This window comes from Coturnix japonica, chromosome 14 (assembly GCF_054131305.1).
Source record: "Coturnix japonica strain WE chromosome 14, WE-NBRP24, whole genome shotgun sequence".
In the NCBI taxonomy this organism is placed as follows: domain Eukaryota; kingdom Metazoa; phylum Chordata; class Aves; order Galliformes; family Phasianidae; genus Coturnix; species Coturnix japonica.
In genome coordinates, this window is record NC_140676.1 from 1,044,327 (window position 1) to 1,072,284 (window position 27,958).

A 27,958-nucleotide genomic window follows, 5' to 3' on the forward strand; every position below is an offset into this window, starting at 1 on the left:
TTTTGCTATCTTGAAAACATTTTATTTTGTCACTAGTCTGTGATAGCATAAATAATAGGCAATGACAGCACATGGAACATAAAGACAGGGAAGCGTCGGGTATGGGGCACAACGTAAATTAACAGGAGAAACCATTGCACAGGTAGTGCTAGGCTGCTCGGTGACTTGATTTAGTGAAAAGAGAGAAACTAGCAGTATTTGGTGTCTTTCTGTGCGCTAAAGGCCTAATTCACAACCTGTGATTGTACACGTGTGTGTGCTGTGCCCTCACGCCCCTGCCCGGGCACCCGCACTTGTCTGGGGGCAAAGAAAGAGGTCGGGTCTCTTTGTGGAGGGAGAGGAGCAAAAATCCCTCTCTGGTTAGGACATCCAGCCATACTGCTCTCAACATCTTTATTTCTTTTAAAGGAAACGCTGCATGGCCACGCGCACAAATACCATTTGCAGCTCCCGCGCTGCAATAACCCAATTCCAGTTTAGCAGCCGTGGGAATCTGTCACATTTTGCATAGGAAAAAAAATTAATAGCAAGGAGCCACGGTGTCCTCCTGCCAGCTCCGGGGCACCCAGCTCCCCTTTGTGCTGGAGCTGCAGTGCGGCCACGTTGAGCGCAGACGAGGCGACGAGGACGTGTTTCCAGTTAGCAGTGGGCTCTTGGCAGGTCACTTGACTTCTGGCTCGTATTCTGTGTAAGTGGATACAATAAAATTAAAGAGCGAGTATAAACAAAGAGAGTTTATTTATAAAACGTCCCTGGAAGTTAATTATTCTTCGGGCTGTTGCGTAAATTCTTCAGCTCCAGCTGTAGCTGACGGATCCGAATGTCTTTCTGTGAGAGCTCGTCCTTCAGCCGCCGGATCTCGTCCTGCTGCCGGAAGAACATCCGAAGGAGCTGCAAGGAGATGGGAGTGGAGCTGCAGCGGGGCTGCTGCATAAGAATCCTGCTTTGCAACCCTTCTGTTTTGCAACACTGCTGCTCTTGCAACGTGACAGCAGCAACGTGCTTCCTCCTTGCTAGGATTGGATTTCCCTACCCTGTGCATGCGCCCTACAAGAAAGCCAGTTTCCTCTATGTTTCCCCAGCATTTCCCAGTGTTGTTCCAGGAGGGTTTAATTAAAAGAAAAACCAGGAGCATCACGCTGCTCCTTTGGGTGCACCCAGCAGGTGTAAAGCAGGGTGCTCCAGGCTGCAACAGAATGCACGGTTGTTTTGGGACTTGGAGCAGGGAGATGGAGCACAGCAGCTGGTTGGGCAGCAGACAAACCTTACTCCCCAGAAGGACCCAAGGGACCGCCCTGCAGCCATGCTAACAGCACATTGTTCCCCACCTCGTTCTCGGTGCGGGGCGGCACGTTCTCCAGCAGGTCGATGCCATTCACCACCACGCTCTTCTTCTCTCTCACCGGCGCCTTGAAGACGATCTTGGATGTTTTCTTATAGCCCTCCTTCAGTGACATCAGGATGGGGTCTGGGGGCAGAGCAGGGGCTGAGCAGGGTTTGCCTTTGGGGCTCCCCCCACAGCCAGGACTGAGCCACAGATGCCCGCAGGCCTGTGGGTCGTGGCTTTACCTCTGTTCACCCCACTCAGCCACTCGTCGGGTGTGAGGGCTGGCTCCGTGCCCGGGGTCATGGGGTAAATGTCCTCTTGGTACGTCTCTGACTACAGAACAGGGAAATAAAAGCACCGAGCTCCATAAAGGATCCCATCCTTACACTGCGATTGCTCCCTCCCACTGTCAGCGTGCAATAATGCAGCCACGTGGCAGCATCCAGGAAAAACAACAAACTGACTTTTGCTGTGCTGAGTCAGACCAGAAAGAAAGCATCCCAGGGCTGTGTAGGGCTGTACAGGACTTTCACCTTTGTCCCTGCCCAGTGCCACCCCGTGGAGGCCACAGGACGCATTTGGTCCACAGCAGGCAGAATAAATAAATGTCACCCATCAGGATGACAGCAGCTGGAAAGTTCCCAAAGAGCTCTGAGCTCTGCTCCAGGCTACAGCGCTCAGCTGAGGGCTGATGGATGCTGAGCATCTGCACAGCACAAAGCAGCAGCCAAGGGCAGAAGTGTGCAGAAATGCACCTTCTGAAGTTGCCCATCTTACCCACAGGTCAAAATCCACCCACCAGGATCTGCGTGTGTTGGAAATGTTCCCATTGGAAAGTCTAAGGCTGGACCAAAGGAAACGCACCTGCTAAATGGGATGCCCAGCCCCAGGGCACTCACCCTCCTTGGCACAATCATGGAGATGGGCTCGATGAGCCCCTTCAGGGTGACCAGCTTGTAGAAGCGGAAGACCTCACAGGCAGACACGTCCAGCCCATGCTTCGGCATCACCCCTGCAAATGGTGAGTGAAATAACCTCCCCCAGTAATAACCCCTAGTGCTGCAAATTCTGAGACCCAGCCACCCAGGATCCCAAAAGGCTGTGGGTTGCATCATCACAAGACCCAAATGTAGCTGAATGCATCCCAATGGGGCAGAGTAGGGTCAGTGAGAAAGAGATGAGCAGCTTTGATTGAGGAATGAGTGAGTGGTCCTGGCAGGGACCCAGGCTCAGCATCAGTGTAAGGAGACACAGAGATGGGACACTTTGGATTAACCCTCCATTGGCTGCCCAGTGGCATCCAACCCATTCTCACGTCTGCTTTGTGGAACGCATCTACCAGCATCACTTCATTAAGCACTCCTGCTGTTGACCTTCTCATGGAGGCTCAGCAGCATGGGGTGAGCTGCCATCCTTACCCAGTCCTTTCTGTGGGGCCGGGGAGCGGAACTCCATCAGGTAGCTTAGGTAGGGCTTCTCTGAGCCAATCTCATAGTACCGAATGTTGCCGTCACCCTGGAGTGAGTAAAGTGGGATTAGTGCTACGCTGAGCACAGACCATGCTAACATCCCCTGGCCCCATCCTGGAGGGGATTTGTTCTGCTGTTTGCAGCACCAGCCCCTGCATTGCCGTGCCGGCACCAAGCCCACAAACCTTGCCAGCTAAATACAGCATGTGAGTGTCTGCGTCGTAGAAAGGGAAGAGCAGCCCCGAGAGCCCATCAATCTCCTCCTCAATGAGGGGCATGGAGAGATCTTCCTGCACAATGGGAAAAATTGCTTTTAACTGTACAGCGATGGAGATGTCACAGGGTTTGCACTGCACTGGGATAAGCCCATCACATTTCAACATGGTGCTGGAGGTTGGAGATGCCCTGGCTCCCACCCAGGGCTGCAGAGTGGTGTCCCCAGTGAGGTTTGCCATGGGCAGGGCTCTCCCAGCCCCCCAATATGGACATTTTGGGGACATGTTTTGCTGTGTTACCCTGAGAAGGAGTCCCAGCCACTGACCTGGTCCCAGAGCGCGATCTGCCGTGTGTTCCAGCGTGAGACCCCAGTGGTGAGCAGCCGCTTCGTGCTGCCCAGGAAGACCACGCGGTTGACACGGTGGTTCTTGCAGCTGGCTTCCTGCAGGACAGGGCAGGAGCTGAGCACCACCAGGAAACCACTGCCTTCCCCCACACCACGCACCTTCCCACCTCCATTCTTATTGCTACCTGCTCTTAGCTTCTATTGAATCCCACCCAAAGGGCTGTGATGTGACTCTGGGGATCCCTCCTGTGCTCCCATTCACAGCCCCCTCCCAGACCCCTCACCTGCAGCACTCGGCCGGAGCGCGGCTCCACCACCCGCAGCTTCTTGTCCTTGCAGGAGGTGGCCAGCAGGCTGCCATCCGTGTTGAAGGACATGCAGAGGATGACATCTGTGTGGCAGTCGATCATCTTGACGGGCTCCCCGATGTCCAAGTTCCAGATGAGGACCTGTGAAGGGGATGAAGCTGCGTTTTGGGCCATCCTAAATTTCATCTGGGTGCTGAAACCATTTGCTCATCACTTCCAGATCCCTTAGCCCATCTTTATGGAGTCACCACTTGTGCAAAACCAAACTAACATCTACATGAGGGTGCAAGGTATGGTGCATGGTTACATGTTGGACACCAGGAGCTGCTGCATGCTGTTCCCTGGGCTCACCTTGTAGTCGTAACCGGCGCTGAAGAGGATGTTGTTGGTGGTGGGGTGCCACTCGACCAAGCCAACGCGCCGGCTGTGCCCATACAGCTCCAGCACCGCCTCTGTCATGTTCCTCTTCAGACCCCCCTCTGGGATTTCCCATATCCGCACCTGCACAGGACATATATTGCATGGTTGTAACCCCAGCAGGAGGGCAATCCCCCCATAGCAGTGTATAGAAGATATCATATGAGTTGAGAGACAGCTCTCCATGATTCATGGCCATGATCTGCATTTCTTCCCCACTGAAAAGCTTCCTTGACCATCTCTCTGTTACCGAAAAATACCAGTATATGGAGCTGAAGGAGAGGACGAGTCATTAGGTGACAGCATTCAGTGAAATGCAGTGTCTTTGTGAGCTACAAAAACTGGGTCACCCCAAAGCCCGGCTTCTGCCGTGCAGAATGGGCCGTGCTCTGCCCAGCTGCCTTGTAGAGCCTTTTTCCTTTCCAATACACTCTTTGGGATGGACTTGTGTGCATCCAGCAAACAAGGGGGAGGCAAATGTCAGCTGATACAGATGACCTGATTCAGTGTCCCCCCAGTGGCAGAGCTGCCCTTGGCTCACGCTGCTGCATGCACCAGGACACGAGCGCAGCCGCAGCCCTGCGGTCTCCGCTAGCAGGAAGGATTAATAATAGCACTGCTGTTGGGCTTGCAAAAAGCCATCACTGTGCACAGCTGTGCAGGGACACAGAAAGAGCAGCACTCAATGCCACATGGCACAGGGGACAGCAGAGGGGCTGATCACCAACAGCAGCCCCTACACCGATGGCACATGAGCTGCAGACGTGCACAGTTTGCCATACAGCTGTGGATTTACACAGTTTTCCTATTGCCCACTCTTTGCTTGCTGAACCATCAGCAGGGCAGTGCACCACTCACCGAGGTGTCCTCAGAGCATGAGGCAATGATGTTCTCAATGAAGGGGTTCCACTTGATGTCGAGCACATTGCCCTGGTGGCCACAGACTTTGGGGTAGTTTGGTTCGATCCGGCCTGTCTGTGATTAAAAACAGTATATAGAGAGATAAAATTGAGTAAAACAGCTCTGTCTTTTTCAGGCATTATGATGCTAATAATGCAACAGCTACCCTGGGCCAGTTGATGTGCTCCTTTCACTTGAATGGAAACCCTTCAAGACCTTTCGAATGGTCAACACTCAGCTGAGTGAGGGAAGCTGCAGCAGAAAACAGCACACAGCTCCTGGTACAGCCTGATGCTGGTTCCCATTGCAGGTTGGTCCTACAAACCCCATGCACAGTTGCCAGAATCAGAGTCATAGAACCATAAAGTCAGAGAGCCGAAGTCATAAGACCATAGAATCATAGGGTCATAGAGTCAAAGGAGTGTAGAACCATAGATTCATAGAACCATAGAGTCAACATGTCAGTGAGTCATAGAACTACAGAACCATAGAATCATAGAGCCAAAGAAACATAGAGCCAAATAATCAATAGAATCATAGAATCATAGTCATAGAAATAAAGAATAATAGAGTCTAAGAGAAAATGAGTCATAGAAGCACAGAATCATAGAGCCCTAAACTATAGAGCCACAGAATCACTGAGCCAAAGAATCACAGAAACAAAGACTCACAGAACCATAGAACCATAGAGCCAAAGAACAACAGATTCACAGCTCCTGAAGCTGCACCAGGACCCCACCGCCCCTCCACATCCCATTCTGGCCCTTTCTGCACCCCTGGCACCCAGGAGGTGGTGGTGAGCTTCACAGTGTGCAGGATAAGTAGGTCAGCGCAACACAGCCACTAAATATTTCATAGCCCTCCCAGCTCTGACCTTTCGGAGTATCGAGCTCCTGGCTTCATTTAACACGAACAAAGGAGCACAGGCAGGATAACATGCTGCATTTTAAGGACCCACAGCTCGGGGCCATGGCCAGGAGTGCTCTGAGCTTCTGGATAGGGCCCAGCAGCTCACTCTTGCACCGTTGCTGCCAGGAGGATTTATTTGAATTAATTTGCTCCCATGAAGACACAGCCTGCTAATTGCAAGGCAAAGCAAGGCTGCTCACAAGGCCCAGTGCCTGCTTTCCATCTTCCAGTGGTACTGCCTACTTGCAGCATGGCAGTGCAGAAAACCATTGCACACACAGGACAAGCTTCACTCACACATTACAAAGTTCTGTTGTACTCAGTGGTAAAACCAGGCAGTGGGGCACTGCCCACCACACCAGAACTGCAGGGGGGTCTGGGGTCTCCCAGACATCAGGGAACCCCCTGGGCTCTCCATGCCCAGCCAGCAGATGAGTTGGAGCACAGGGATGGAGGATGCAGCCATGGCTGAGCTTCATTAGCACTGAGCCTACAGCCCCCTCCCTCCTGCCATCTCCTGGGAATTAATGGGATGCACAGCGCTGCTTTATGGGTTCTAACATGGACTGCAACAGCAGACATCACCTCCCCTCACAGCTCGCATTATCCAGCTTCCCCCCATTTCCCTATTTGCAGGACATGATTAACTCAGTGTCTGGAGCAGGGATGCATGCGGCAGCTGCTGAATTCCAGGACGGAGCTTTTAGTTAATATGCAATCCCTTTAATTCTGAGCAACCAGCTGAGTAATTTCCTTTGCAAAGTAGATTTGATGGGTTTTTGTCAGAGTACATTAAGCTTCCAGGAGGATGGAGCAGGGTTGGTTGCTGCTGATGGTTTCTGTGCAAGGAGTCAGGAGTTTTAATTAAGAGCAATTGAATACACGGAGCAGCAGTGGGCTGGTTCCCATGCCCAGGGCACCTCAGAGAGGGGAAGGAGCCTCGGGGGGAGTGGAAGCAGCAATAACAGTGACAAAAAGAGAACAATAATTATAAAATCAGGGATTCAGGGCAGAGCTTCCTGGGCGGCCTCTCCTGAAGGCACCTTGTCAGTGCTAAACCACAGTGAATCCTAATCCTGCTCCGAGGCTGCATGGATCCCTGGCCCCACACTGCCCAAAGCTCAGTGACCCAAATAGCAGCTCCTTAATACTGGGCTCTGCCTCCAGGCTCCAGCACTTTGGTGTTTATCACAGCAGGGGTTGGAAGGAGCCTTGCACGGCTGCTGCAGCAACTGGGCAGGAGCACATTGCGTGGAGGAGAAGTGTTTGTGTGATGCTCACAGAGAGAAGGGGCAATAAACAATTCCTGCTTCCAGGAATGGCTCAGATGGACCAGGGGCACACAGAGCTCTGAGAGGGATGGACACATGGCACCAGGATCAACACAATGCCCCAAGATGGACACACAAACCCAGGACGGACACACAGCTCCAGGATGGACACACAGCTTCAGGACAGGGATGATCCTGATGGGAAAAATCCTTCCTCCTTGTTGAGGCTCTGCTTCCAGCCCCAGGACAAGGGCACTTTTCCCCTCTCCATCGCCTCCCCCCACACTCCCCACTCTCGTGCTGCTTTGGGGAATCAGGGAGGGCTGCCTGAGCCACAGGGATTTGCAGGGTTTCCTCGGAAATCCTTGAGTACACATAAGTCTCTAGTGGCTGAGATTAAGAGTAAATACATTTGCTGCTGTCTTCTTTAGAGGAGGTCTCTCCTCCTTGAGAACCAAACGAGAAAATCACACAGATTTTGCTGACCTGGGGCTGATTTCAGTATGTGTAAAGGTCACTGCAGCTGACCCGAATTTCATTAGGAACCAGTTCCACCTGAGCCAGCACAAGCACGGCAGAAATGGGACAAGTCCTTGGCAGAGAACCAGAACAACCATGGGAAGCAGTGCACTGCCAGCACCAGAGCTGGGGGCTTGGAGAGCTGCAGGCACTGTAGGACAGCACATCTACAGTGGGGGGTCAGCAAGGCAAGGAGAGGACTGGTCACTGGGCAGCTTGGGCTGTGCTGGTGATGGCACTGCACTGAGAGGCAGTGATTGTGCTGAGTGTCTGCACAGATCATTTCCCCACAGGCCATTCCCATGCGTGCATGGAGGGATGGATACCACTCTTTGAGATGTTCCTGTCCAGCAGTTGGGTGAATACAGATGCCTGCAGGCTTTCCCTTCTCCCTTCTGCTGCCTGCACCTCCAGCAGCTGTGCACCAGCAGCCAGGTCCCAGCTTGATCATGGCCATGGAAATCAGCACTGCTCAGGGGCCATCCTCCTCCATTTTCCCCCATCCTCACTGCAGGTACCAGGTGCTCAGCAGCCCCAGAAACACCCAGGGCTTCTGGCTCCTTTTATTTGCAGCCAAGCCATGCAAAGTGGAGCAGGAGGAAAAACCAGCACTGCTGCTTAGCACTTTTGCCAGGATGAAGGCTGAAATACCAGTCACTCCCCCTCTGCAGATATAAATACATTTATGGGCTATAAACGTCCATCTCCGGCCCAGCCTCACTGCAGCACATCCATAATCCATATTTTGGGCAACAACTCCAGACACAGCAGACCCAGAGCCCTGCACTCTAAAGGCCAAAGTAGGGCACACATGAGCTCTGACAGCACTTTGCTGCAGCACTTTCCTGCACCATAAAAGCAGCAGCTGGAATCGAGCTTGTTTAATTAAAGAGGCAAAAACCCGTACAATGCTCCCGTTAGATGGGACGACGGGTGCTAAATCCAGACCCGTGTTTGCTGGGCACCCAGGACGGGGTTTCTGTTTCAGCCGGCAGAGGGTGCAGGCAGTTGTGTGCATGTCGGCTCACCGCCCCGCTCCCCCCGCTGCCACCCGCCCGGGCTGCTGCCTTCCTTCCTTTCCCATCTCGAGGTTAGAAGGAGATGCCTCCTTCAGACCAAAATCAGGTCTGGAAAAATGGACAGAAAACCAACGAATGGTACAGACCAGATGAGAGTTTCAAGTGCTGAGCTTTTAGGTAGAAAAAGCCCTCAGGGCACTGCTTCATGTTGGAGAGAAATACAGAGCATCATGCATTTTTTTCTTTGCAAAATGCCCCGAGGAACAAGCAGAGCATCCTCGTGCTGATCCCCTTCCCTGCCCGGCCACCATGAGCAGCTGTCCCCACAGCAATGCCATTGGCACACAGCTGAGCAGATGCCATCAGGTCCCCAAGCCAACAAAGGCAGAGTGTGGGTGGATGGCTGCCCTGGGCTCACTGCCTGCTGCTCCGCTCAACAGCTGCCACTGTGCTTAGGGATAGGATGGGAATGGGGTGAGGGATACAGCAGGTCTGCTCCTGGGGGCTGCAGGAATGGTCCACCCACTGAGCTCTCACTTACAGTTTGGGTAATCAGTGCTGCAGAAGCATCTTGGGGTGCTACGGAGCCATTCAGAGCTCAGCACAAGGGATGGGTGCCCATGGGCAGTGGGGACACAGCTAAAGGCACAGCACAGACTGCAAGCAGCAGCTCTGCTGTGAGCAGCAGCCCTGGATTCTGGCTCCCTGCATGTAAACAAAGCCTCCTCCTATTGTGTGAGCTTTGATTCCAAACCCAGAAGATGCTCTCAGCTTTTTAAGCCCATCCTCCACCAGATGGAGGAAGAGAAGGAAAAGAAGAAGAAGATGAAGAAGGAAAGAAATAAGGAGGAGAAGAAGGAAGGAAAAGAGAAAGAAGGAGAGGGAAAAGAAGAAGGTAGACACGCCACTTCCAGTGTTTCTGGGTTTTTTGTACACCCAAAGATTCTGTTTTTCCTATGGCCCTGTGGCTCCCATCAGCCATGACCCTCCTCTCAGGATGAAGGAGGAAGGTGCTCCCAGAAAAATACATGGGATTTCTTTCCTAGTTCCCCAACTTCAGCTTCTCTGAGCTCCAGGTCAGTGCTGGGAATGGCCCAGGACTCTGCACATTGTTTGCTCCCGAGGAGGGTTTGGCTTCTGCTGAGCACCCAAAGGCTTTCAGTTGCAAAGAGCTGAATTTCTGGTGCGCAGAGGAACATATGGCCCAGCGTGTGCAAACACATTGGCGCTCACAGCACAAAGCAGAGCATCTTTCTGAGGAAGATTTCTGGCGAGAACAGAGGGCAGAAATGTAAAAATAAAACTTATTTGAAAGAAGAAGAAGAAGAAGAAGAAGAAGAAGAAGAAGGAAAGATGGCAGCAAATCAGACCCCGAATAGCTGCGCAGTATCTAGGTTACCTTAATTAAGTTCGGCTAAATATGGATGCCAATTAATTAGATGGCTGCTGATTTCCAAAGAAAATTAGTTTACTCTTAATGAGCTAATCAGCTCCTATTTAAGAAAAATAATGAAATTATTAGGTTGTACAAAGGAGTGTGCAGCCCAGCTGACATGGAGAGCCAAGGGATCTCCTGTAGGGACCATCCAGCAACAGCAGTGCACCGCGGTGCTGGGTTTCTCTATGGGCCAACCATCCATTCAGAGCAGGATGAAAATGGCAGCCTGGCATTGTGCTCCGTTTGCCAGGGAAGAAATAAAAGGGTAAATTGCTGGTAAATTAGGGCTATGGCTCAGGATTTGGGGTGGCCACATGGGCCGTGGATGGGTGAGCTCTGAGCTCAAGGCACAGGCAGAAGGCAGCGATGCAGCTCCTCCAAGGCTCCTTGTTTGCAGAATATTAATGAGTCAAGCTGTGTGCCGCAATTAAAATGCTGATTATGATTTCTTCCATCTGTAGCCGATGCTACCCGGGAAATTAAATAAAAAGGAAGGAGAGATGTGGATGTTACATGGGGAAACGTCTGGGAGAGAAGCAGCCGCTGCCTGCAGCTCCACATCCTGCACTGTGCTCCCAGAAGGCAATTTGGGGGAATCAGCTGAATTCCCAAGGGTTTCAAACTGCGTGAATGGGGGATGTGCAGATTAGTGTGGGCACTCATGCAAGGAGCGGTGGGAAGCTTCAGAAAGCACAGTGCTGCAGGGGGAAGGAGTACGTGCTCCGATCGTGTCCATAGCGCAGAAGTGTGTCCTCACCCCGGTGGCATGGAGAGCCAATGTGAAAGGAGGAGTGCTGATGTATTGGTGTATTTTTGTTCCTCCTCACCCTCCCCTCGCTGGCTCTTAACAATGAGGTGACGTCAGAAATGGCATTTCTGGAGCTGTCAGGTTGCTGCTGCAGATGAGTCACAGCCGGGACCTGGGCAGACACAGGCTCAGCTCTGCTGTGCTGGTTGAGGGAGCAGAGCTGAGCTCATCTGCAGGCCTTGCATGGGGATTTTGCAGCAGAAAACCTAGGTGCAAAGCTGTGCTCCCCCTGTCTGGCTGCCCATAGCACCAAGCTGGGGGGTGGAGCCCATAGGTGTGGGATGGGATGGGATGGGATGGGATGGGATGGGATGGGATGGGATGGGATGGGATGGGATGGGATGGGATGGGATGGGGTTGGATGGGGTGGGTGGGGTGGGGTGAATAGAATAGAACAGAGTGGAGTAGGGTAGGGTAGGATAGAGTGTAATGGAATGAACAAAATGGAATGGAATGGAATGGAATGGAATGGAATGGAATGGAATGGAATGGAATGGAATGGAATGGAATGAGATGGAATGGGATGGAATAGAATAGAATAGAATAGAATAGAATAGAATAGAATAGAATAGAATAGAATAGAATAGAATAGAATAGAATAGAATAGAATAGAATAGTTTTCAGTTGGAAGAGACCTACAAAGACCATGGAGCCCAAATGCTGCATTTTCTTCCTAAAGAACAAACCCAGTTCCCTCAGGCACCCATAAATCCTGACTTTGCCACAGAAGAAGCCCAACTAAGGAGATCAGAGCCAGGCACACGCTGCAGGAGGACACCTGGGATGCCCCGAACAGGAGCAAGGCACTCACCTGCTCGAGTGGGATGACGAGGAAGGAGCCGCCGCCAGCGCTCTCGGTGACGATGGCGAGGAAACGGGCATTGACAGCACAGAAATGATTGTCGTGCACGTTCTTGGTGATGGGGATGCCATCGAAGCAGTGCTCCCGGCTCGCCACCTTCCCGTAGACGTTGCGGAACTTGGAGCTGCGGTACTGCGGGCGCCATGACATCTGCGGGGCAAACAGCGCCGTCAGCATCGCTGCCACCAAAGCCCCCCCGTGCTGCTGTTCTCCAGCCCCTGTTGGGCAGCACAGGCTGCACCACAGCTGCTGCTCATTGAAGCATGGCCGGGCAGAGCTGCGAGCACAGCACCCCAGAAAAATACTGGGGGTGTCCCTGCTGCAAGATGCAACTCCCAAAGGGCACGGAAGTGCTCTGAGCTGCTGCAGAACTGCGGGCGATCGCCTTTTCAGCATGCACCGCTCATCGAGGAGACAGCACTACCACTTCATGTGCGTGTGACAAAGGAATTAAGGCTTTTAATGCAATGACTTGGAAATGGATTAGGCCGAACCACATGAAAGCATGCATCGGTGCAGAAGGAGAGCACACAGAGGGGAGCGAGCAGCAGAGAGCTGTTGGGCTGCACCCCGCTGCCCTGCTCCTTTTGCACAGCTCTCCCCTTGCACCCCCACTCCCCCTGCTCCCTGCAACAAGGTGCACACACAGACAGGAGGGCACTACTGCTTTTGCAGACTGCTTTGCTTTTTGTAAGTAAAAAGAAAGCTGCTTTCAGCTCCATCCAAACACTCGGAGCAGTGTTCTCGTAGCTACTGATAAAGGCATGTGAGCACACATTCAAATGCTGGGTCACCTGCAGCTCTCAACAAGGGGCAACCCCAGCAAACGTCCCAGCCACTGCAGGGGCTTCCCCCAAGCACGGTACTGTGGATGCACAATCCAGAGCATGGCATGCAGGAGCAGAATCCCCCAAACAAGATGGGGAAATGCTTTAAAGTGTAGGCAGCAGTGTTTCCATCTCTAACTTGTACAACAGGCTCGTTACCAGGCTTAATGCACAACAAGGGGCACAGAGCAGTAAATCTCCTCCTGCATGCCCTATGCACCATGGGGCCAACAGCAGGAGGGATGCAGCGGTGAATCCTGCACCCATCCATCACATCAGAATCTGCATTTCCCAGCACTGCAGCACCAGGAGCATCCTTTGGAGGATTCATGGCCAGGGCTGAGCATCAGCTCTGAACCTGTGCAAAGTCAGCACCGGGAGGTGGGCACACAGGTTGGCTGGGTTTGCACCCTGCAGCGTTAGAGGCAGTGCTGCGAGGGAAGGGGAGGCAGATCCTCAGGGATTTACCCCACAGTGAGAGCAGATGGACTCTTTATTTCAGGATGGAAACGTTTCTGCTGGGGAAAAAAATGCAGACTCACATCCAACAGAGCGCTGTGAATCGGTGCCAGATCTGCCTGAGCGGTTGGAGCACGGCAGGCGAGGAGGAACCCCAGCACAGCCCAGGCTGCCTCTTACAAGAGTTCCACTACATTTTATCTTTTCCTTTTGCTGAATAGATGAGTTCCCATTTTGAAGATGAAGTTAACATCTTTATATGTAAAGTTTAAAAGGCACAAGAAATGTCTTTTAATAGCTTTCAAGCTCTCAGCTCGCTCCCTGAGCGAGGCTTTGCTCCTGTTCCTGCCATCCATGCCACTCTATTCCTATTGCAAAAGAATGACAAATCCCACCCAAAGGCCATTTGACTCTTAACACCTCCCCATGTGGGAGGATGCCCTGGTTGTGGAAAGAAGGGCTCTTGATCCCCCTGCATCAAGCTGAGCTCAACGAGCTGCTGCCAAATGAAGCATCACACCCCTGAGCTCCGAGGTGCAGACCCCTGCCCTCCTGGTACAAACACACCCCACGCCACCAGCCCCATGCAGCAAAGCATCTTTCAGGACTTCAGCATTTTTGCTTTGCTCTCATCTCTTTGTTCTTTCGCCCCAATCCGGGCATTCCTCCATCCCACCCTGGGAGGAAGCAATCGGCTCGAGTGCTCTTTGCTGGCCAGATCCCCAGAGCCGCTCCTTTACCCTCAGTATTTCCTGCAAACAGCAGCCAGCAGCCCCGGGGCTGCAGACAGCCCGGAAACAGCAGCAGAATGTCGGGAAATGTCTGGGGGCTGCCCGGTGCCCCGCTTCCTGCACATCCATTGTTCTGGCAGCCAGCGAGGCTTCCCTGCTATAGCAATAGATCTTCATGCTGAGGGGGTGATGCTGAGCTCTCCATGCTGCTGTGCTGTGGGGATGCAGATGGAGGGGGGACGCGGTGGCTTGAGGTACCCTGGAGCAGCAGGGAATTGCAGCTGGTGAGAGGATCCCATGCCAGCGGAGCCTTATGGATTGGAAAATAAAAATGCCAGCATCTTTTGCCATGCTCCAATGGCCTGGGTCAATAGAGGTGCTCCCAGTGGGGACACAAAGCTGTTCTTCATGGGGATGTGGGAGGATTTTCCTGCACAAATGACCCACAGAGCTTTTCTGGACAAGACAGAAGAGCCCTTTTCCCATTGCCCTTCCCATCTGCTAAGCGGGGAAGCAGCAGCAGGGACAGGGATGAGTGGGTGGCCCTACAGTGTGAGACCCCCAGCCAGCACCGAGTCCCCCATGGCTTTAGGTCACACAACTCTTGCTGGAACATGGCAGCCAAGGGGCTGCAAGCAGGGATGTATTCCCATCAGAATAGGCACTTGCACAAGAAACAACATTTTGCTATGGAAAATTGTTGCCAAGCGGTTCGATTTCCCCACCAGGATGAGGACAAACTCCTACCCCATAGTCTGCACAATGGGGAGGAAAGCAGCCCCTGACCCAAAGGGTTTCAACTCAACAGAGACAAAGGGAGAGGAAATGTTGGGAAAACCTCACAGCCCCTCTGCTTCCTCCCGGGGCGGTGGGAGCTTTGCTCAGGATGGAGCACAGAGCACCTTGTGTCCCACTGGACGTGGGTGCTCTGGCAGCAATGTGAGCGCTGGGGAAATCCACCCAAACTCACACTGAAATATACCCCACTTCCTTCCTTCCCCTGGACTTTCAGCCCTGGTTTAACACCGTTTTAGGCAGCCGATGCTCAGAGCCAGACAACCCCACTAAATTTAGCAGCCACGTGCAGTGTGCCCTGGCCATCACCTGCACTAAGCCGCAGAGTCCCCAGAGCTCTGCAGCAGCTCCTGGCCCTTCACAGAGCTCTGCAGAACCAGGAGCACTGCTGGGAGCTGCTACCCAGAGAGGCTGCAACCCGATGATGCATAATCCATAGGAAACCAACCCTTGGAGTGATTCTATACATCCTGTTGAGGTGAATGGGCTTTTGATTTTCCCATATTGATAGCTGGGAGGCATTACAAGAATCAGAGCAATGTGCCACCATTCCCAAGGTTTGCTCCAGCTCTGTGTTGTTCTTGGACTCGGATGCTTCCTTTCATTGCAGACCCCCCCGTCCCCTATCCCCCGTCCCCCCTCACTTCAGTTTGAACAGAACTTCCATGAAAAACACTACGGAGCATTTTGAAGAGAGGCAATGAAATAAACCTCATCCCCATTCACGCTGCTCTGCGTTGCCCTTAAACCTCATGGAAAATTGGGAATCTCTCCACTCTGCTCCAGTATTTGTCAGATCGTGGCAATGTTTTACTGCTTTAAGTACTTGAGGGGAAGAACACATCCCAAAATCCCACTCTGGGAGGAGGAAACCTCTTTCACAACAATTAAAGCAGGAACCAGGTGCTGCTGGAGCAGATTTAGAAAGGTTTTGGTGGCTCCCATAGCACTTCCCAAGAGAAACCCTGCCTTGTTTGGGGCATTTGGTGGTGCATCAGTTTTGTGCCAATCCTCAGGAGCAGAGAGTTGGGAACTACACCCAGCACCGTGGCACAGCTGCCATTAGCATCTCACCCCACCACCGCCCCACTGCACAGATCTGTGCAGCAGATGAACAGCAGCACGAAATGTAGGTCAGGCAGGGAGGGATTTTCCATACACAGCAGTGCTGGATGGAGGCACAGACATGGAGGAACCATCAGTGGCAGCAAGCAGGGAAAGGACGGGCAGCTTCCTCTCTCTCAGCATCACCTGGTAGGTGCTTTGGGGCCTACAGAGCTGCCCCTATCCTGGATCTGCACCATGTGTTGCGGGGCTGTTGGGAACAAGGAAAGGATGCATCTGTGCAGGAACAAAGAGTGCAGGGAGCATCTCCAGAAGCAGTTGCATTAAAAATAAACCGAAGCGGCACACAAAGAACCTTTCTGTTTTCCAGGCTTTTCTGTTTTCCAGGATGAAAAGCTCTTCTGGAGATGCTGTGCCAGGCTCCCCTGCAGCCCCACGTCAGCTGGCGGAGCACAGCACACAAAAGCCCATCGCCCTGGGAACAGCTCGCTGGGTAATGGGAACAAGGAGCGAGTCCCATCCCCTGCCTGGGCACCCATCTGAGCTCCTGGCAGCCCCAGCCTTTGCCTACCAGCAGCAGCAGGGCCCAGCTCTTGTCTCCATGGGTTTATTTTTAAATGCGTCTTTTCAGGCATTGGGAGTCTTGGCAACAGTGACTGAGGAGCAGAGCTTGTGCAAAAGAGCTCGAATGCTGCAGTGGGCAGTCACACAGCAAAGCCTGCCGTCATCCCTTAGAGAGCTGTGTGTCCTCTGTGCTGCTCAGCCTGCCTGCATGATGAGGGCTCTCAGGGGAAGCAATCAAAGAACCACAGAACCATTAAGGTTGGAAAAGGCCTCTGAGATCCCCATCCCCATCATCTAGGGCTGGAAAGCCCTAGGATAGGCCAGTGGATTTCTTGCATTTGGAGGGGAAGACACAGGAGCAGGAGGGAGCTGGGTGTGACGGGATGGTGTGTACACCATGCCCTGAGCTGCATCCACCTGAGCACTGCAGAGCTGCTCCATGCACAGGTTGGGTCCATAGTGTTGGAATCTCTGTGCAGAAGAGCTCAGAATTACACAGCACTGTGCTGATAAGATCCCAGCACTGCCCACGTTACTCATCAAACGCTTATTGTTCCTTGCACATTAGATTAGAGCCAAACAAACGCTGATCTTAATCTCTTCAGTTCCCCGATGCTTCTCAATTCAACCTTGAAAACGGCTTTTGTGCCCATTAATGGCTTTCATGCTAACGAGGCTCAGCGAGATTTAACATTTCGCCACATCCGCTTCTCATTTTCATGACAATCCCGACATGGAAAGCAGAGCACATTGCAGGCCTGATGTCAGCCAGCCCCGAGCACACCAATGTCACCCAGCCCGGTGGGGAGAAGTGCCAGGAATGGAGCACAAATGGAGCACATCTTCGTGCAAAGGGCCCTGCCGAGCCCTCGGTGTGCTGCCATTTGGATGCATCTCCGTCACAGCCTTCTCCAAATGCCCCGCGCGGGACACTCACCAGGCTGCCGTGTTTGCTCCCCAGCACGTTAGACTTGTGTAGGTCCCTCATTGACTCGACAAGAGCTCTGTGCAGAGAGGGAAAGCAAAAACATTCAATTCTCCATCCCGGGGCTGGGGGAGCTCCCGTCAGCAAACCCCACACAACCCTGCGCACCCCAGGGGACTGAGAGTGGGCATCCCCTGCTGCTCTGCCCAACACACTGCGGGGTCAGTGCCCTCAGTGGGCTCACTTTGGGTATCAGACCTGAGCATCCCCTGAGATGTGGCCACAGATGTGGGGATGCTGGGGTAGAAGTGTGCACTGCTACCTACTTTCTGCTAAGGAACAAAGCGATCCCAGCACAGAGACAGCTTCAGCTCTGCACCCAGCCCCAGGAAACACCTGTGGGCTGCAAGAAACACTGCAATGTGTGCACTGAGCAGGGCCCTGAGGGAGAGCACAGTGCTATAAAGCAGGATCACAGCAGCAGCTCAGGGTGCAGGTTGCACCTGCGGAGCACATCATGGCTGAAGGTTGCATTAAAAATAATAATAATAATAATAATAATAATAATAATAATAATAATAATTAGGGATTTGTGCTAAATGCACCGTGTTCTTCTCATGGGGTTTTGCAGAGCAGGAGTATCGGTGTTGGTGTGGTCTTGTGGCCTTCATCCTGCAGGGCTGGCATCCTTATGGCACCAAAGACAAGATGCAAGTGCTGAAGGAAGAATGGTCCATGCTGGGGTCCCAACACACAGCTGGGATTGCTCTGCCCTGGCCATACACTTCCATGTGCATCAGCATCCCCACGCATGGCAGCATCCCTGTGCATGACAGCACAGATCACCATCCACCTCCATGCACACCTCCATCCCTGTGCCCCAGCAAACAGGGGCAGCAATGTCAGAGCTGCCCCCAAATGCTGTTTCCAAAGTTGTGCCACAGAAAGGGGTGTGCATGCAGTAGCTGCCAGATCAACCTCACCCAGTGCCCTCAGCACCAGCAGGTACAGCCACAAACCCTCTCCAGCAGCGCCCTGAGCCAGCAGCAGTGCTGTTTGTATGCCATGTTGCAGTGATATTAGCACTGGGGCAGGCAGAGGAGAGACCGGGGAGATTCATCTTACAGACCTGAAGGATTTATCCCATTAACACAGCCTAAGCAAAGCACAAAATGAACATTTCTGAAGCAGTATCTGCCAGATGAGGTTTTTTTTTCCATTCTGGAAGGAAGTGCCTGGGATTTCCCTCGAGCTCAACTTGTCAACGAGTTCTTCAGTCCAGAGACCACTGCCTGCATGGGAATGGTCTCCACACTGCTGGGAAAGGCTGCCCCTCCGCCCCCATCCCTCCTGCACTTCCCACGTGGCTCCAGCCTGCAGCCCCACTGGGGCACCATGAAGTTGATCCATTTGCTACAATGCTGGCCCCCCCATGGCACCCAGCTCAAGCTCAGCATCTTGCCAAGGCCCCGAGCTGCCCATGCTGGGCTGTGTCCCCACGTCATGAGGGTGAGCACAGGGCCACCACAGAGGGACAGTGAGGAGGGACAGCTGTGCAATCAAAGGATGCAATGGAGCCAACCCAAAAGCACGCTGATGGCAACGCTGCTACAGAGCTCAGGGCACCCCCAGAGGGTCAGCCCACATCCCAGACCCCAAAGCATCACAGTGGGGCTGTGCCCCCTCAGGAAGCTCTCTGGGTCCCATGCTGGGAAGGAACAGCAGCCCCACACTCGCTGCTGGTTCATGTAAACAAGCACAGCTTTCCTCCCACTCTGTTTCCCAACTCCTTCCCACCAGGCGAAGGCAGCGGAAATGTTTTGATGCAGAACAAAGGGACGGGGATGAGGGCAGCACCCCGGGTCACTGCTGTCCATGGGACTTTGCCCTCCTCTTCCCAAGCTCACAGCTCCTTGCAGTAGGGAAAACGCAGCGTGTTCATTCCCAACCTGAGAGCTTTTTAAGACATCTAAAGAGATAAAAAGCTCTTTCCGTGTAATGAGGACAGCTTTCACATCAGCGCCAGCAAATCATGTCACACATTACCCAACACGGAGCCAGGAGCCTCCGTTACAGCACTTCTTCAATATTCAAGGAGAAGGAGTGGGGCCACCACTGTGCCAAGAGGAACCCTCCAGTGGGAGGGAGCCATAAATCCATCCCCTGCTCAGCTCACTGCTTCTTGGTTAGAGAGAGCTGGAAAGTCACGTGCATTGGTGGGAAGGTGAGGGAAGGGCGGCTTGGAGGGATTGCTTGGGAAGATGAGGGTGAAAAACTGAGGTAAAAGGGAACAGCTGGGAGCTCTGACATCAGTACCTTCATGGCTCCTTGCTGAGCCCCAGCTTTGTGAGGGAAATAAGCCCAGAAGGTTCTTTATGCTGCAAACGGGGCTTTGCTACAGCAGGAAGGTGCAATGGGGTGAGCAGCACAGGCCTGGAGACCCCACAGAACTAATGTCCCTGTACCCCCACCCTGTGGTCCTGGTCAGCTGTGCTGCTCCTTCAGAAGTTTCCCCCAGCAGAGGGGCAACATTTATCCAACACAAACAAACAAACAGGAGGAATAGAAAGAAAGGAAAACAAACTGTATCCTCTGAATGCTTCATGCTGCAGAAATGTCCCGGCCGTGCAGGGAAGTGCCAGTAAGAGCAGGGCTGTGGGAGGCAGCACTTCCCCCCCCCCACTGCCAGCCCAGACAATCCCAGCCTTGTGTGTGGGGATGGGGGGGACGTCCCCAGCAGCAGAACGGAGCTGCCTTGCTTGGGGCAAACAAGGAGCCCTCACCGCTGAGCTCTCAGCATCCCCACCCTGTGCTTTTTGCTTGTACCAGAGCCCCAGCTCTCATTCCTGCCATTGAGCAGACGATGCTGCAGAGTTGGGTTTCGCTACAATCAATACAACAGCGGCAGCAGCCAAAGCTCTTTGCTCACAGGGAATCGATCCGCAGCCGCGCAGCCCCCGAAAGGCGCCGGCATCCATCAGGCTCTGCCCACAGGGATGCTCAGCACACGCTGCATCCTGCTCCATCAGCAAGACCTTCTGCCAAAATTGGCTGTTTCCACCCTGTCTGATTCCTTCCCCCCCATAGATGTGGGCACACAGCTCCTCACCTGAGCTGCTGGGCTCCGTGGGCTCGTGGGGCACCTCCTGCCACCTGGGGCTGGCGCGGGGCTCAGGGGGTCACGGGCACTCCTTGATCCTGGAGGAAGGGAAATATCAGTTAGAGCAGCACCCGCAGCCTGCAGGCCCCTCCCAGCTTCCCATTTGTAATCACTGCAAAGCATGAGGCAGCCCTGCAGCTTGCAGCCTCTCCCCACCAGAAGGCCAAAGCAAAAGATGCCCATTGACACCAGAGGTACAAGCACACGGTTGTCTGCTTGCCTGCACAGGGCAACATTGCACATGGCCTGAGCACAGCAAGGTCGGCCTGGGTTGCTCAGAAGAGGTGGACACTGTTGGGTGCCAGTGTTGGGGTGCACCTGCAGGGATACTCTGTGTGCCTGGAGCAGCACTTGCAGGCATGGAGAGCAGGAAGCAGAGCGGTGCTGCTCCATCCAAACACCCCTACAGCTGCAAAGGGACCTGCAGCCCTAAGGGCTTGGGCTTTGGTGACCATCTCCATCCTGCACACCCAGGGTCGAGTTCCCCATCCCATCTAATGGCCATCTGTCCTGACTACCAGCCTTCAGGTCCAGCCCATTAGCAAACCCTGGCAGTGCTCACTCTAATACGAATATGAATGGGGCTGACAGCCGCAGCTCAGTGCAGGAGGGGCCAGACACCTCCATACGGGCTGACAGCTTGCCTGGGGATTGGCACAGCGGGGTGGCAGGGGGAGAAACCACCCCATGCCAAGGGGAAAACCCCACACTGGGGGCTGCGGTGGCAGGGACCACATGTCCCAGTGATGAGCAGCTCCCTGCCCCCAAGCAGGGACCCTGCTGTCCTTGTCACCTGCCTGCACAGGACCCAAATCTGGGCTCCCTGCTTTCTGCACTGCAAGCACCACCTCAGGTCCCAGCCACACTCCGTGCTCAGTGACAAACAAAGGAGGGAAGGAGCTGTGGGGGCTGAGCTGCACATTGGGGCCCTTCCAGGCTGTGAGCGATGCGGTGCAGATTGGAGGGGGCTCCAGCAGCTGGCCGAGGCACGGAGCTTCTGTCTGCTGCCAGATCTCTGTAATTGCACACTGACTCGGGAGATAGGAATCCAGGATCCGGCTCCTCCATGCCCTGTGCTCACTGCACAATGAATCCAACTATTCATCATTTGATAAAATTGCCATGAAAAGAAGAAGGGGGGGGAGGTGGGGGCTGTGACCCCGCGTTGCATTCTGCATGGTATGAATTACAGCCCCTAGCGAGCCTGCTGGCTGCAGCCAGGCCATGGCACGGCCCCGGATTAATGCTGCATTGAATCACAATTAAAACTCATTAAGAAGCCATGGGACAGAGGAGTTGCCTTTGATGAGAGTCATGCTTCTAGAAATGGGGAGCTGCCATTTATAGACTCAAAGCAGTCCCTTATGTGTGCTCCTGGCCCCTAGAAATCCCAGCGGCACCGAAGATGAGTGAACAGGACACTGAGAAAGGAGCACGTTGTGCTCCATGCAGTTCTGCTGCCTGTGCCCTGGCCCCAGCTGGGAGCAATGCCATCCCATCCTTCCTCCCAATGGCCCTACACATGGTGACAGGACTTCCCCCAGTTTCCTCCAGCACTGCCCAGCACCTGTTCCCTTTGAGATGAGTGCTGGTAACGTCACTGGTGCTGCTCCTCAAAGCTCAGATGGTACTGTATTAAATGTGTCTGCAGAAGACCTCCTGGCTGCTTCTCCAGAAACAACATCATGCTGTGCTGCCCAAAGCCCGTTTCTAACACAGCCGTTCTGCCCGATAGCACAGCCCGGTGCCTGCAATCAAATGCTGCAACAATTGAACCAGCTTCAGCTCTGCCATGGGATCAGCATTTGCCCCAGGCACTGAGGCTGCCCTTACTGACAGAGAAGAGGACAGTGCTGTTCATCACAAGGGACGGCACTACCATACTCCTGCCCTCCCAATTAAGGCCTTTGTGTTAATTACCGCTTGACCATGTTCAGTCGCATCGCTCACTCACTATCTTGGATCACGACAGATTGTGGATGCAATTTCCTCCCCGGGTTTTTGGTTTTGGCTTCATCTGCTCATGAACTAAGAGGATAAGCTGTTATCTAAGCAGCGTAGCTTGATGACTAATACCAATTAATAGATAATAAAGCCAGAGGAGAGCATAGGATAACTACATCTAATGCATGCCACAAGACCTCCCAGACTGCATCCTATTTAAACGGTGCCCTTTAGTAAAACCTCCAGTCATTTTAAAGCTATCTTTCCGAAATTAACGCTCCCTCAGGCCCTCATTAATTTGTGTTCATGGTTAATTGTACTCCGGCCTTTTGAAACAGCTTCTGATGGAGGGTAGGAGCTGGGAGCACCACACCAAGCCGACCCCAGCCATGCAGGGTATGGGGTTACCCAGTTCCAGCTGAACATGACCCTCCAGCAATGACTGACTTACAGCAAAAGCAATGCTCAGCCAGCAACGTTCTCACTTCTTTTTAGGTGAGCTTTGCTCCTTCATGAGCACAGGGTCACGGTGCTGTGCATCCCCATTATCAGCTCCATCAAGCAAACATGCAGCTGTGGGAAAAACACTGGAGGAGTCTGGCAAAATCTGTGCTCTGCAATTCTTTCTCTCCTTCATCTTTCTGCTGGTGGGTCTGTTTCAAGCAGCCCCATGTCTGATGGATGCTGCTGCCCATGGTATCCACAGGCTGAGTCCTGGGGGCACAGCAGGTCTTGGGAAATGGAGACAGAAGTTGGGCTGCAGCTCTGTGTGCTCTGCAAGCAGACATGGTTAGCTCTCCAGCAAGGGCCCTGCCCTTCATGCATAATGGATGCGGACTGTTTTTCTGCTTGCACACAACGGATCCCAAACCCAAAGCCCAGACTTCCCCCAGGACAGCTGATCTACAGCAGGGATGAATTTGCCCAATTCCTAAAGCACTTCTCACACTGCTGGTTCTTACTGCAGAGCCTGGAGAAAGCAGAGCTGGCCTGAGGGAGCACGGCACAGCATGCAGTGCAACACAGTGCAATGCAACACAACAAGACAACACAATGCAATGCATTGCAACACAACACAGTGCAACTCAATGCAAGATTCCCGGCATTTGGACAGATCCCCAAGCAGGAGATGTGGGTTCTTCCTGCACTCGAATCCATCTTTCTCCATCCTATTTATAACGTGACTAAACTCTCCTGGGTAGAACACTCACATTCCTCACTGTGGGAGGGAAGGGGGTGGCTCAGGATGCAGATGAAACCAGCTCGTTCCACATCCTGACAATGCACACCTCGCCCCCTCCTCTCCTTCCCCTGCCCACCCCCACGCTCAGAAGAGCCTTTTGTGCCTCTCTGTGCTGGGCTGGCCCTGAGATGGCTCCACCTGCACCGGGCACCTGGACCTGCTCATCAAATCGATTTTCCTCTAGATGTGAATTGCAAAGTTTGTCTGATGTTTCTCATTGCTGTCGTTCCCAGCAGCTCCTGGGAAGCAGCCCCAGCATGGGAGGAGCTGCTGCATGGAATATCCCCACAGCACTGGGACTCATTGGACACCTGCACAGGGCAGGACGCAGGGAGCCCTTTGCTTTCCTCCCCACAGGGACACAAACACAATTCCCAATCTCTAAGCACTGTCCCCCACATCACCTTGATGGCAACTCCCTGCAAGCAGCCCGGAGCACACAAACAGCAGCCTCCTCTCCCATGGGTGCTTGAATCTATTGCTTTTCCTCCATCCACACACCCAGGGATGAGCCGTGGCTTCAGGTCACATTTGTCACTGCAGTGCTGGGTCTGTGCCCTGACCTGCTGAAAGCTCCTGGCACCAATGTCACGGCAGCTCCACAGCTCTTTGTCTGCATTGGGACCATCCATCCTGCAGGAAGCAACACCCATGGGGTGCACTGGAGCTTCCCAGTGCTTTGGTGGATGCACATTGTGCACTCAGTGTGGATCTTCCCAGCATACACCTCTGCTCCCTGCAAACCACCAGCGCATCCCTCACTGTGCTACTGAGCAGCTCTCCTTACAGCCCGGCCTTTCAATGAATCTGTTTGGAAATCAATGAATTAAAAATCTGTTAACGAGCCCTACAGCAAAATCTTTCCTTCGGCACAAGTGCTGCTGGTTTTGTCCAGCTGGCAGTGAACACAGGACGGCAACAGCGCGGTGTGCATGGCAATGGCCGGCAACAAACGCTGGTGCCAGCCCAACAAAAGCAAAGCAGAGAAACACAAGTTGTTTGTTAAGGGCTGAGATGCAGGGTGGGGGGTTTCCTCCCCTGCTGTCTGTTCATCAGCATCGGCCTGGAGCTGCTGCGGGCTCTTTGGCCGTGAGCAATGTCCCCATCACTCTTGTGACAGCGTGAGTGCCCCCACCACGTCCCCTCCCCACTGAAGGCTCTCACATGGGGTGAGAGGCAGCAAGAAGGGCACAGCTGCTGTATCTTCTCCCTGGGTCCATCCCACGTGGGGGGTTCATTAGGTGACCCCCACCCCATTTGCTTCCACTTGCCATGTGAGGTTTCTTAGTTCAGCACTGCACCACTCTTTGTGGCAACGGGTGATGGACGAAGCTTTGTCTGGGCCTGAAACAGAGCCCAGAAACAGGGCCGTAGTGCTGCACAGGGCTGAGAGCCCACAGCCAGGCACTGAGGCTCCAGCCTGGACCCCTTTGCTCCCAACCATGTAACACAGCCCCAATCCCCCAGCACACAAATCACAGCACTGCAGTGGGACGCTGCCCGGACCCCCAGCAGCAACACCCAGCACAGCTCCCTGAGCCCACCACGGGATGGGCTGAGCAGTGACCGCTGCTCCAGGGACACAGGGAAATCATGGGAAAGAAAGACCTTCCTCCTCTGCAGCAACGTGGGGAAGCACCTGGGGCTGCTGCAGCAGTTAAGGGGCAGATCTGGGGACCGAATCCCCACATCACTTCCCTGAGCACCGGGAAGCTTTGCTCAGGTTGGGTTCCCACCACCATCTCTGAGCCCCCTGCGGCCCGCAGCCCCCCCCCAGCCGCTCCCTGACCCCCCTCATCCCCCCTCCAGCCCCTTTCTACCCCCCCTCCCCATCCCGCAGCCACCTGTAGAGATCCGGGCAGCAGCTGCCGAGCAAAGCGGCTTAACGGGGCCGCGTCGGGGGGACGGATGCTGCTCGCAGCCACCCCCGGCCACCGCCTTCCCTCCCTTAAAGGGTTAAAACTGCAGCACCGCCGCCAGGGGCCGAGCGGATCGGCCGGGAACGGCCGGGCCCCGGAGAGCCGAAGTGGGAGAGGGGGAGCTGGGGGGGCATCCGCGGGGTGAGGATCTGCGGGAAAGGCGGCTCCTTACCTTTGTGACAGTCATGCAGAGCCGAGAGGAAGGGTGAGCGAGCTGTCCGGGGGGAGGGGGGGGGAGGGGATAAGGAGAAAAGAAATAGAAAAGGGGAAAGCAAAAAAAAAAGGGGGGATGGGGGGGTAGGGGGGAGGACAGATAAAACGAAACAGTTCTGCTCCGGGCTGCTGCTTGCTTTTTTTTTCGGCTTTTTTTTTTTTTTTCGGCTTTTTTTTTTTTCCTCCCCTGAGCGATACGCGGCTGTTTTTCCCCGCAGAGCGCTCGGCGTCAGCGGCTGCGGGCGGCGGCCCGGCCAACCCAACCCCTCCTCCTCCTCCTCCTCCTCCTCCTCCGCCCGGCCGGGCGATGCGGGCGACGGTCCCGGGGGCGGCTCCGAGCACCCCGAGCCGGGACACCCCACGGAGGGGACACCCCAGCGGCGGGGGGACGGGGCCGTTCTGATATGACGCTTGGATTTAACGCTTTGCACGCCGAACCGCCCTGCGCTGCCTGCAGGCACCTGCTGCACACCGCCTCCATCCCCCCCCTTCCTCCGTGTACTGAAATACACGCGTGGGGATCGCAGCTCAGTGTGATTAAAGGCAGCGCTGCGTTCTTGTTTGCCCACCCTCCGTACAGTGCTGTGCTCTGCGGGTCCCCCCGCGTCGTGCCCCGCTTACCGGCAGTGCGCGGTGCCCAGCGGTGCGCATGGGGTGGGATGTGATGGCTTTCCCCTCTCCGAAGCAATAAGGGTAAATGCCGCTCTCTGGGCGCCGGGCTGCGCTTGAAGCTTCTGCGGGAGGATTTTGAGCACGTCCAGTATCTCACTGTCGGAGCTCTGTTGGAGGAGCAGGGGATGGGCTGCAAGGCTTGCACCGTGCTCCTGGTCACCCCCCACCCCCCTCTCCCTGCTGGTTCCTATAGGGAGAACATCGCTCCTGTGATGGAGCGGAGCTGCTCGCTGTGCCAAGCAGCAGCCAGGACTGAGTGCCTGTCCCAGCGCCCGCTGCCTCGCAATGATGGCTGTGCAAAGCCAGGCTGCTCCGTGGGACATGGTGGAGCTACACTGGGGTGAGCTGCTGGGGTCCTGTACCATCCACAGCTTTGGATGCAAAGCAAAGCCTGCCTGACTGCGCTGCTGGGGGCTCAGTGGAACCCCTAAAAGCAGGGCAGCCCCTTCACGTTGCTGTGCGGGCTCAAAACAAAGGGAACCTGAGCACAAGTCAATGCCAGAGACCAGTGTTTTGTCCCAGAGCTCTCATTCCCCTTTTCTATGAACATGGCACTTGGATGCACAGAGTTATTCAGGATTCAGGTGTCCAATTGAATCCCACTGGGCTGGGTGCTCTGGGACGTCCCTGGGCTGGGAACACTCCTGCTACAAGGTCACTGCTGTGAGAACAAACCTAAGAAACACGTTTTCTATCATGTAATGCCCCCAGCACAGAGCAAAGCGAGCTGACCACACTGAGCCCCGCAGCACCTCCAGCACCACGGCCTCCATTGCCCAGCCTTGCACACTTACACACACCCTTGCACACATGGTGTTTGCACCAGCAAAGCATTGTGCCCCTTTCCTAAAGTTCCCCATCAATGCAGGGAGGGGGGGCATCGTTTGGAAAAGCAGCATTTTAACCACTTTTTAGCTCATTTTTAGCACTTCAGCCCTTTGTCTGGTAGCGAGGAGGGAACAAACCCAGCAGGCTGCAAACCAGGCACAGAATTGCCGGGCCATTGGATTAGGCATCGCACCCACTTGTTTTGCTGTTGCTGAATTAGAAATACTTGAGAGCAAAAAACAAACGCATTTCCAATTCCCCTTAAAGAAAAGCACTCTGCCAATAAACAAAGGATTTCCTTCTCCTAAGGAGATTATACAGCCAAGAGTCTGATGAAAGATTACTGAGTTTTATTCTCTCGCTGAGCCTCCCCATGAAATATCCGTGGATACCATAACAAGCAAATACCAAGTTGTAAAAACACCCATCCTGCGACGTCCTTCTAAATAACAACTCTGTTTGCAGAGATAAACCACGAGCTGGGAGCTGGGAACTGTGAGAAAGGTTAATGCAGTTAACGTGGAGCTAATGACATTAGCCAGCAGAACAAGCCCCTAATTCCCGAGCCACCCGGCAGTGACCTCTCCCAACAAAAACCCCATTTTTCCCCATTGGTGACCAAAGCAGGAGGCTCAGGGTGGATGGATGGTGCTTAAAACCAAACAGCATTGGGGATGTGGTTGGGGCAGAGGGCGCTGAGGCCCATATTGTCCAAATGGGGATCAAATGGGCTCCCGCAAAGCCTTGGAGATGCTGCAGGGAAAACTTGCTGTCCGTGGTGGACATTGGAAAATCCTGATTGAA

At 54.0% G+C, this 27,958-nt stretch overlaps 2 protein-coding genes across 7 annotated transcripts in view; one reads left to right on the forward strand and one right to left on the reverse strand.

Annotated features, from left to right (window-relative positions):
* CORO2B (coronin 2B) lies at nt 1-26,870 on the reverse strand. 6 transcript variants are annotated; one of them, XM_015873350.3, is made up of 14 exons: nt 26,276-26,617; nt 20,285-20,373; nt 17,188-17,254; nt 11,759-11,959; nt 4,942-5,058; nt 4,018-4,167; nt 3,643-3,807; nt 3,338-3,454; nt 2,982-3,086; nt 2,746-2,842; nt 2,227-2,339; nt 1,570-1,660; nt 1,329-1,468; nt 1-891 (listed from the first exon to the last, which is right to left on the reverse strand). In XM_015873350.3, exons 3-14 carry the CDS (start codon nt 17,236-17,238, stop codon nt 760-762), a joined length of 1,479 nt encoding a protein of 492 aa, XP_015728836.1. In that variant the 5' UTR covers nt 17,239-17,254; nt 20,285-20,373; nt 26,276-26,617; the 3' UTR covers nt 1-759. The 6 variants fall into 6 exon arrangements, with proteins under 6 accessions (XP_015728836.1, XP_015728835.1, XP_015728837.1 ...); XM_015873349.3 differs by lacking the exon at nt 26,276-26,617 and adding an exon at nt 25,614-25,888; XM_015873351.2 differs by lacking the exon at nt 26,276-26,617 and adding an exon at nt 25,367-25,467.
* Nucleotides 25,513-27,958, forward strand: part of ITGA11 (integrin subunit alpha 11) — a 48,819-nt gene continuing 46,373 nt past the window's right edge. The window contains exon 1 of the mRNA XM_015873348.3: nt 25,513-25,646. The gene's annotated coding sequence lies outside the window, so the exon portion shown is untranslated. The remainder of the gene's footprint in view (nt 25,647-27,958) is intronic.